This window comes from Nyctereutes procyonoides, unplaced genomic scaffold (genome assembly GCF_905146905.1).
Source record: "Nyctereutes procyonoides isolate TBG_1078 unplaced genomic scaffold, NYPRO_anot_genome, whole genome shotgun sequence".
Taxonomy (NCBI): domain Eukaryota; kingdom Metazoa; phylum Chordata; class Mammalia; order Carnivora; family Canidae; genus Nyctereutes; species Nyctereutes procyonoides.
In genome coordinates, this window is record NW_026575125.1 from 74,796,656 (window position 1) to 74,807,395 (window position 10,740).

The 10,740-nt window shown below is 40.7% G+C and overlaps 1 protein-coding gene across 2 annotated transcripts; it reads left to right on the forward strand.

The window, feature by feature from the left end:
• The first annotated feature begins 8,865 nt into the window (after nt 1-8,865).
• Nucleotides 8,866-10,420, forward strand: BEX3 (brain expressed X-linked 3). Of its 2 annotated transcripts, none has more exons than XM_055338520.1 (3): nt 8,866-9,018; nt 9,399-9,483; nt 9,737-10,420. In XM_055338520.1, the coding sequence occupies exon 3, from the start codon at nt 9,843-9,845 to the stop codon at nt 10,179-10,181; it is 339 nt and encodes a 112-aa protein (XP_055194495.1). In that variant the 5' UTR covers nt 8,866-9,018; nt 9,399-9,483; nt 9,737-9,842; the 3' UTR covers nt 10,182-10,420. The 2 variants fall into 2 exon arrangements, with proteins under 2 accessions (XP_055194495.1, XP_055194496.1); XM_055338521.1 differs by having other exon boundaries at nt 9,861-10,420.
• Nucleotides 10,421-10,740: the final 320 nt, after the last annotated feature.

Below are 10,740 nucleotides of genomic sequence, written 5' to 3' on the forward strand. Positions count from 1 at the left end.
CTATCTTAGGATATCAAAATTTCATTCCATAAGTTTTGGTATGCCATATGTTGTGTTTCATTTTCATTAATTTCAAAGTATTTTTCTGCCTGCCAAATATGATTTCCTTTTTTATTTGTTCTTTGATGCACTGGCCATTTAAAGTGTTTTGCTTAATTTCCAGATATTCATGAATTTCCTAATTTTTTGTTGTTAATATATTATTCCACTTTGGTCAAAGAACATATCTTGTATTATTTCTAACATTTATTTGAGGATTGTTTTATGGTCTATCACATGGTCTACCATGATAATGTGCCATGTGTACTTAAAAGAATGTGCATTCTGCTGTTGTTTGGTGGGATATTCTACATATTTATTAGGTCTAGTTAGTACATAGTGTCCTTAAGTCTTTTATTTCCTGGTTGATCTTCCCATTTGGTTTATTTATTACTGAAAGGGGATATTAAAGTCTCCCAACTATTATTATTGAATTATCTATTTCTCCGTTCATTTTTGCCAGTTCTTGCTTCATGGATTTTGGTGCTTATAATTGTTATACATTCCTTATGGACTGACTCTTATCACATAAAATGTCCCTCTTGCTTCTGTTTTTTTTTTTTTTTTTTGTATGGCATGTAAAGAACTTGGAAGCCATTGCTCTATCCTAACAACAAAGTAAAACATTGAACAAACTGAAAATCAAAAACTCTTTTTAGATCCATTAGAGAATTGAGATCACTAAGCAAATCATTGCCCCCAAAAAGGAGAGACAGACTGGCAGATACAGAAAATCACAATTTGCTGGAACTAATCCAGGAAACTAGTATTGAGGTAGGAAAACCTAAACTACAGATGACAAGTTGCCAGAAGTTCAATGGGGACAAGTCTGAGAGTTAAAACTCCAGATAGGTCCAGTCTTAGGGGTTCCTTCCGCACTTTTATGAGTTTCACCTCCAGGAGCCGTATGAGCCTTCTCAGAATGAATACTCTAGAAAATCCCCTTCTGTTTCTGGCAGGAGGGGAAAAGTAGTTGCCTCCTCCCCACTGCTCATGCTCTGTTTCTCTCTCTCTCTCAAAACAATAAACAAAATCTTTAAAAAATATATTGCTTATTCTCTTAATTTATTGTAGAATACTTGGAAAATGTGGATAATCATAAATTAGATTTATGATTTTGCTTATCATCCATCACCACAAAAGCCAAAAGCAATTATAAATAAAATATTAGTGTATTTCCTTTATTTTATATATAATATATATAAACATACAAGGTTTATATATATACACACAAACAAATAAATAGTATTAGCCAAGAAAGCATAGGTGGCTCTATTTCTAGTTCTGCCATTATCTTTTTGGTATACTAGGCAAGTCTCTTAATTTTTCTGTTTCCCAGTTTCTAAAATAGCCTCTTGAATGAAAATAATTCTAAGGCTGTTCTCAGTTTTTTTTAAAGGTTTCACTTACTTATTTGAGAGAAAGAGAGAGCAGAAAGAGAGAGAGAGAGAGAATGAGGGAGATGCAGAGGGAGAGGGAGAAGCAGACTCCCTGCTGAGCAGAGAGCCCGATGCAGGGCTCAGGGCTCCATACCAGGACCCTGAGATCATGACCTGAGCCGAAGGCAGACACTTAACCGATGGAGCCACCCAGGTACCCCACGGTTGTTCGAGTTTTGACAATACGTGATCTGTTAAAGCTTAGGACTACTGGTGATACTAATAAATCATTCTCTGTAAATCCAAAATTAGGCAAAATCATAGAATACATGACTATAACATCTAATGTTCTATAAGCCTTCTAATCTGTTCTTTTGGCCTCACAGTTTATTCTATTTCCAATCCTTTCTGGTGACTTTGTGCATTAGTATCCAATCAATCAGTACACAGGTGGATAATTGTAGACAAATATCCTAAACTTTTTTCTAGTAAAAATTAATTTCTTAGAAATCTTAAAGTAAAAAAATATAGGTGGAACAAGCCTGTGGAAATTCCATTCTAGGTCCTACTCAAAAATTATTTTGTACTTAATAATTGTAATCAAATAAGTGTCACTTGACGTATTGACTGCCTTGTCTAGCTGGAGGGTAAGAAAGGGATGGTTAGAGGCACATACCAGTAAGGTGTGTGATGGTTTTAAAACATGCCTACCAATCATTTGGCATTCCTTCCAACAAAAGTTGGAATCTATAGTCTCTCCCCTTTAATCTTAGAAGAAGATATGATTGTTTTGACCAGTGGAATATAGAATTGAGCCTATGTGACTTCCAGGTTTAGGTCATAAAAGGCCATGTAGCTTCTACCTTATTTATGGGGGAAGATTTGCTTTAAAAGCCCTTAAATGGCCATGTTGGATAGGCTATATATGGGAACTTTGGTTGATAGTCCCACATGAACCTGTCCTTAAGCCATCTCAGTCTCAGATGTTCCAGGATCCAGCTGTTTGAGTCATCTACAACCTTTCAAGGTACCCTCAGCCAAGCCACCCTAGCTGAGGCTGCAGATGTCCTGCAGCAGAGAAGAGTAGTCCCTGATATGTACTTTCTGAATTTCCGACTCACAGAATCTGTGAGTATAAATATCAGTTGTAGTTTACACCAGTGAATTTTGGGAGAGTTGTTATCTATCAATAGAAACTTGGAAGGGCTACATGTAAGGCTGTAGGTGATAGCCACAGGCACACAATAGTCATGAAGCCAATGTGTTATCAAGTCAGCCAAATGGAATTGCACAAGTGTGAGAAAACAAATGCAGAGTTTTAACTTGGCAGCTCATTTTTTTGGGGAAAAATCACAAAATTTTTTGTATTTCTGATATCTCTTGAAAAAGAAAAGAAATATTTGGCAACTTTGGGCCTGAACTGCCTCCTAACAATAATTAGCAAGAGCTAAGCAGAGGCTGTCCCATATTGATAGAGCTTTTGTTTTCCAGCTTAATCAGATTCCTGCTTAGCTGGCTTCACTCACATATATGTTACCTTTGACCTTGTGAATTGCAATCCTTGAACCGAAAGTCTCCAGGGTACTAGGGCCTTGCTAGGTGCTAAAATTATATTATCAGTGACATTTACATAGGACTAGCAACAGCAAGGCAAGGTAAAGTCCTCTTATGAACACTGATGCATAAGTTTCCTGATACTCCTCCAATTTCATCCCAAAGTCTAGGAGAAAGTAGGAATGGTACTAGCTAAACTCTGAAGCTAGAAGGGTCAAGGGAATTCTTTTGGCCCATACATAGTCCAGCTTAGTTATCACTTTAGGAAACTATACAGGACAGAACTTCTTTTTCACCAGAGTCTTCAACAACAGGAGCTAGAGGCCATGGGTATCTGGTGTCTCTTGGTATCATCTGCAGTCCCTGAAATAAAGAAAAGCTCTTTAATAAATAATGAGGCAGTGAATATTTGTTGCTTTCACATTCCGACATCTTAGCCATATAGCTATGTTATTATTTCAGACTAGATCTCTTGAATGAAATATATTATCTCTTAAGTGTTCCAAATTCTTAGAGTAACACCCTTAAAATTTCATCAGGTCCATTCTCCATTCTTCACAGTTATTGGCATTCAAGTTATAATGGCCATAACTTATAGGGAAGTTAGAATAGGCATAATTTCCTATATTCTTAATACTTAGTTTGTTAATAAGTGCTTAAATTTAGAGAAAAAGAGAGAACTACAATAAGATTGCAGTAATGAAGCATCAGGAAAACACAGAGAACTATTCTAAGCTGGAACAGAGATACCCACTGCCACAGAGCCCACCAGGTCTCAGACCTCCATCTCTCAAGCCTGGAATTCACATAGGAGGGGACAATGAGAGAAAAATAGGATAAGAACTACAATCCAACTCGGTGGCATTTTCAGCCAAATACATGTGAGCTATATCATGGCAACATGCAAAGATATCAGCAAAGAACTTTCTACGATGGGATACTAATCTGAGATCTCCATGATTTGATAATGGATAACTAATTAAGACATAATCACACAACAGGTTTTTTTTTTTTTCCCCAGTAGCTGTCTCAACAGCGCTCTTTCTGTCAAGCCTCTCCCTCTGCCCTTCCTACTGGGCAATGGGCTTCTTTAACTACACCTCAATCCTGTTCCTCAACTTTTTAAGTCAATTTTGCTTAATAAAATAGTCTCTATTGGGCTGTTAAAATTTTGGTTCTAAGTATTTTAAAATGCGAATCTCACTTGTAATTTAGAATCCTCCTCACACCTCTAGGAGATCTCTATCTATATTCTCTATATATCTATCTACATTTATATCTATAAATAGAGAGATTGGTTGATTGATTATAAGGTCTTGACTCCTATAATTACAGAGACTGTGAAGTCCTACAGTATGCTGTTTGCAAGCTGGACAGTCAGAAAAGCCAATGGTGTAGTTCAAAGGTCTGAGATCTGGAGAGCTGATGTGTAGATGCCAGTCTGAGTTAGAAGTTCTTAGAATCAGGAATACCAAGAGCAGAAGATCAATGCCACAGTTCAAGCATTCAGACAGAGAGCAAATTTAATCTTTCCTCTGCCTTTTTGTTCTATTCAGACCCTCACTGGATTAGCCGATGCTGACCCACATTAGGGAGGGCCATCTGTTTTACTCAGTTCATCAATTCAAATACTAACCTCTTCAAGAATCACCCTCACACACCCTCACACACACATTCAGCTAAGAATCCACTTCTCTCTTTTTCTCTAAATTTAAGCACTTATTAACAAACTAACTATTAAGAATATAGGAAATTATGCCTATTCTAACTTCCCTATAAGTTATGGCCATTATAACTTGAATGCCAATAACACCCATAAATAATGTTTAACCAGATATATTGGCATCCTGTGGCTTAGCTGACACATAAAATTAACCATCACACCTTCCTTCCTTGTGTTTACTCAGATGGTTTCAGAGCTTGGAGGATGGGGATACAAAAATAATTCTTTATCGGACTACCTAGTGTAAGACTGCTGTCATTGTATGATTAATCATCACTGAGCTCAAATTTAATTCCCATAGAGCTTGCTGATAAGGACTGGAACCTTGGAAAATTAGGCCATATCTTGCATGTGACTCCTAGCTGATAACCTTCACAAGGCGTTCCTTTGATTCCTAGGTCTCTTTGCCCTACTCTATAACAGTTTCTGCCCCTCCCCAGTTCCAGCTCCAGAGCCTCTAGGCATGGTAGGATTTATTTCTCATGCCTCTCCAGAATTGAGAATTTAGGTAGGGGTTCAATCCTAGCCCTTTTCCACCTGGCCATACCCATCATGTCTCTAAAATATTCTTTCCAGAAATGGGTAGGAAATATCAGAAAGGGAGACAGAACACAAGGACTCCTAACTTTGGGAAACGAACTAGGGGTGGTGGAAGGGGAGGAAGGCGGGGGATGGGGGTGAATGGGTGATGGGCACTGAGGGGGGCACTTGACGGGATGAGCACTAGGTGTTATTCTGTATGTTGGCAAGTTGAACACCAATAAAAAATAAATTTATTATTAAAAAAATAAAATAAAATATTCTTTCCAGGGGGGGCCCCTGGTTGGCTCAGATAGTTATGCTTCTGCCTTTGGCTTAGGTCATGATGCCAGGATCCTGGGATCCAGCCTTGAGCCCTGCATGGGCTTCCTGCTCAGCTGGGAGTCTGCATTTCCCTCTCCCTCTGCCTCTCCCTCCTGCTCCTGTGCTCTCTCTCTGTCTCTCAAATAAACAAATAAAATCTTTAAAAATTTTTTTTTCCGGGGTCCTATAGCTTGCAGGCAGCTCAAAATCCCAGTGGTAAAGCAGATATCCAGCAGAGAAATGAGAAGGAAGATTTACCGTCGTGTAGATATCCCTAAACTCGATGCACAATTCTTTTGGGATCCCACTCTCTTGGCTTTGGGGAAGGGAATCAATCAAGTGCCACAATCTACCATAATTACAGGAGATAATGAGAAGGGATAGGTTCTTTCTACAAACACTGTACTTCCCAAAATGTGAACCTAGTCTCCTCTTTCCTAGTACCACACTATTCTTCTATCATTTGGGGTAAGAGTCACCTAACTAGTTCATCCTCTCTCTGTCCTTGGGGGCACATGAGTCCCAAACTAGGACTCTTATGTCTTTCTAATTCAGCCTTGGGAAATTTTAAATTTTGTTCTCAACAGGTTGCTACCTATCTCAAACTCCTCAGACAACTCCAAGGACAGAAAAGATCTCAACCAACAAGTCACAACATCTTACTAAAGATAACATCATTTCCAGGACATTTTCCCCCTATCTTTAAAGCACCACTTCATTACAACCAACTGCCTATATATCTGATCAGGAGAAATATACAAATGGACGTTTTTATCCAAGAAAATTTGGTAGTTTCAAACAAAAGACTTATTCAAGATGGGTCAAAAAGACAACAGCAAAGCATTCAGCCACTGTGAAAAATAAAAATCCTCTTGCTAAACTTTATATCCAATAGTTAAATCATAGTGGTTTCCTACTTTCAAGGGATTCTTTCTACATAATTCTTAATTTTCATAAAAGCTTTTTTGTATTGATATAAAAGCTTAGAGCAATACAGCCCACTGAATGAAAAGCAACTAGTTAGCCTTACTAGTGGATGCATTCAGTCAACAAATATTCACTAATCACCCACTTTGTACAAGGAACTTTATAAATCATTGGGTCTGCAAAGTAGAATAAAGCAGATATGTTTTGGGCCCTCATGGATTTTAAAGAAAAGTGGATTCAGCTAAGGAAAGAATTATGCTCTGTCTATTCTTCAAATCTTGTTAGAAACCATCTAATAATGGTAAAAAAAGAGCCAGCTTTTATTGAAAATTTATTTGGTTCTGTGGTAAGTACTTAATATATGTAATTTACTTCTACAATCCCTGTTTCACAGAGGAAGCACAAAGACCTTGAAAAGTAATTGACCCAAAGCCACACTTCAAGTATGTAGCAGATATGATTTAAACCCAGATATGCCTGATACCACAGCTCGTGCTTTCCATAAGCATCCTTGCAGCCAGTGTCATTAATAGAACTATCTGCATGAAGAGTTGCGAACTGTGAAACAGAATTCAAGAATCACTACTCCTTTAAAAGACAATTTTGGGTGTGATTGAGCTTTTGGAACTTGTTAAAAAGAAAACCACAGGCCCCAAATAGCATCACTATGGTTAAGGCCCCAAGTTAGTAGCAAACCAAGTTAATATCTAACCTAACTGCAGTTTTGACCACCTAGGAATGTAACATTTAACTAGTCGGCACCAGTAAGGTAATTCTGTCACATGAACCCTCTGCATTCCACCAAAGCAAAATCAGGTAATCCATGTACAAACCCTCATTTGTCTCCAAATGAAGGTGACTACAGGTGAAATAATCCTTTTTTTTTTTCTGTTTATGACTTCCCTGTCCTGCCCTTAAAAACCTTTCCTTTCCTGTAGTCTTTGGAGCTCTTCTCCACTTGCTAGATGGGATGCTTCTTGATTCATGGATCATTTAATAAATTCAATTAAATCTTCAAATTTACTTGGCTGAATTTTGTTTTTTAACAAGCTATACCTCAAAATATCTTCAAAGCATAAAAAGCTCAAACTATGTATGCACTAGGCATATATTCTTCATTTATTCAATGTCCCAGCTAATTTAGCAGGGTAGGAGATTACACAGGAGTTTGGAACCCAAACCAGAGGCAGTAAGCATTTGTCTGGCCTGCTTGCCTCAGTGCATATAACTCTTCTGGTTCCTTTATCACAACCAACACTTACTAATTTTTTTTTTATTATGAATGCCGCTTTCCTAAAGACATCTGTTTTCTAACTATGATAAAATCTGTTTAGTTACTTTAAAGTGGAGACAGGAACATTTACACTCCAGGTGAATTTCAGTCTCAAGTTTAGTTGCTTCATATACACCCTGTTTATTTCTATTATTTTTTGAAACATTTACATCAAAAGGCAGATGGCTTTGGAACTATAACGTCTGCATATGGTATACTTGTGATCATTCTACGAAGATAGTTGTTAGGGGAGGTTTTTGAAAGTTTGTAAAGGAAAGCAGGGTGTAAAAAGGCTCCTTTTCTTCAAAGACCATGGTATCAAAAACATCGCAAATTTACATTAAAAGGCCAATATCTGACAACTGGACTTCTCCCTAAAGATTTACTTTACAGATCATTTTGAAAATACCAACTATGTTCATAAAGATGCCTCTTTTTTTTCAAAATAGAAATTTGAAACAAGATATGTGTTTCAAAAGCGCTATTAATGTCATGTGGAACTCAGAGAAGATATTTTGTGTGATACGAGTGAGTATAATTTTTAAAAATGAGGCTTTTTCATCCCGCAAGATGAAGCATTTCTTTCAAAAGTGAAATCTCGCAATTTTTGATTTTTTGAGGCATGCTGGTTTTTTTAAAAAAAGGAAATGAAAGAGAAATTCTTTGGAAGAATTCATCTGTCTCCTTGCCTCTCTAATAGGACTCCTGCTCCCTTCCCACCCCGGCCTTCATTCTAAATTTCCTGGAAGGATCTGAATTCAGGGGATGCAATGGGCAACGGTGGTGGTGCACCTGAGGATGGATGAGGGAAAGAGGGGGTGCGGCCAGCGAGAAAGGAAGAGAAAGCGAAACAACTCAAACTCAAGGCCTGGGGCGGGAGTGGGAGGGATGAAGGGTATTGCAGACCCTCCCGGGTAACCTGAGAAGTTACCTTCCTGAGAAGTTTATACACCCTCCGCTGGGAGGTGAGGCGTTTTTCGGGCCTCAAATTCTAGAGGACCAAGCTGAGAGACGCGGCGGTGCGCGCTGGGGCTAGGTGCAGAAACCGGCTAAGGGGGTTGCCTACGCCTGTGCGTGAGGCGAGGCGTGGGGGCGGGTAGGCGCGCCGCACAAGCCGCTAGATTTGGGGGGCGAGCTCCATGGTGACGTGAAGGCGCTCACGTGACGTGGAGCTGCAGAGCGACGCAGCCTTCAGTGCAGTCGTCACTCCCGTCTGGGTACCTGCTCCCCGGTGTCCTGCGCCCGGCGGGCTGGCGTCAGGCCCGAGGAAAGCGGAGCAGGTAAGGGCTCCGGGGCCGGTGCGCGTGGCCAGGGCGGCAGCGGTCCGCCTACTTTCGAAGCCGGCTCATTGGATCAGCGCAGCAGCTTTCTCCACCCCCGGCATTCTGGGGAACATCCGTAGTGGCCTCCTGGGGTGGGAGTAATGGGGCGGCTGGGTGGGCAGCAGAGCAACTAAGAGAGACTGGAAATCACCCCCGAGTACCTGCAGGAAAATAGTGAACCTCCCGGGCGGGGTGGGGGGACGCTAGGGTTGGGAGCCGGAGATGGGGATTAGGGGGGCGGCCAGGGGGGCCCGGGACCCGGAAGGGACCAGGTAGTGGCAGGTCGGCGCCAAACGCTTCGCAACACTCCCCGCTCCCTCCACGCTGGCCCTTTGCAGGACTGCGGGCCTAGGTGTCAAGTGTCGCGGCGGCGCCCACACGGCGAGAATCGGGAGAAGGAGGAGACAGCAAGGATAGGCCCAGGTCGGTGCGGGGGACAGAGTGGGGGTCGGGTGCAGAGCCGAGTTTGAGACCCCCTCCCATCTACGTCATCCCCTGTCCCCCACCTCCATTTTGGTGCCTGCGGAGCTTGGGGAAAGAATCCTGGGAAAGGAAAAATGGTGGGCTTTGGGGGAGGGAGGGTAAAGGAGAGAGCTGGAGGGAGGGGCTCGATTCGGAGGCCCCCTAGAGGACGCCTGAAGCTCCTAAGGTGGGAATTTTTTTTTTTAAACGTTAGGTACCAGATCTCTGGATCCTGCTGCTCAGTACACCAAGCTTTCAGTCTCTCTCCTTGCCTTTGTCTTATTTGTGTTCAAAGAAAACCAACCAGGAAAAAAAATCTCATGGCAAATATCCACCAGGAAAACGAAGAAATGGAGCAACCCATGCAGAATGGAGAGGAAGACCGCCCTTTGGGAGGGGGAGAAGGCCACCAACCTGCAGGAAATAATAGACGGGGACAGGCTCGTCGACTTGCTCCTAATTTCCAATGGGCCATACCTAATAGGCAGGTCAATGATGGGATGGGTGGAGATGGGGATGATATGGAAATGTTCATGGAGGAGATGAGGGAAATCAGGAGAAAACTTAGGGAGCTGCAGTTGAGGAATTGCCTGCGTATCCTGATGGGGGAGCTCTCTAATCACCATGATCATCATGATGAATTTTGCCTTATGCCTTGACTCCTGCCATTTTCCATGAGATTAATACTGTGATTCACATTGTTTTTTTTTTTCCTTGCCTTTTCCTGATAACCTTTACTGATCCATTTGCTGTGAACCATATGTAATTTCCATGTGTCAGGTGGGTTCTGTATTACCAGATTCCAAATGGGGATTGCCTTGGCACTCAGTCTAAGTTTCTGTCAACAGTAAAGTCACCCAATTGCATGGAAAAGTGTAAAGTTAATAAAGCAATTAAAAAGCAATCTATACATTTATTATTGTCTCATTTAAAAGCATATGTATAATATGACCCCTCCTCAAAAAATCAGAAATCAGATGCTCCAGGGTGTTAATTGGGTCACGTTTCTCTGTAGTTGAATACTATGTAACTTTTTTCTTTTTAGTATCTGAAGTTTTAGTAGCAAAAAACAGTTTTTCAAGGAGTGTGAATACAGGTATTCACAGGTATATAATACTGGTTCAACAAACTTTAAGAGTGAACTTTAAGAATTTTCCAGTTTTAACTGGATGAATAAACGCTCCCTTTGTTACAGGTACATTCCTTTTAAGAGTCAAT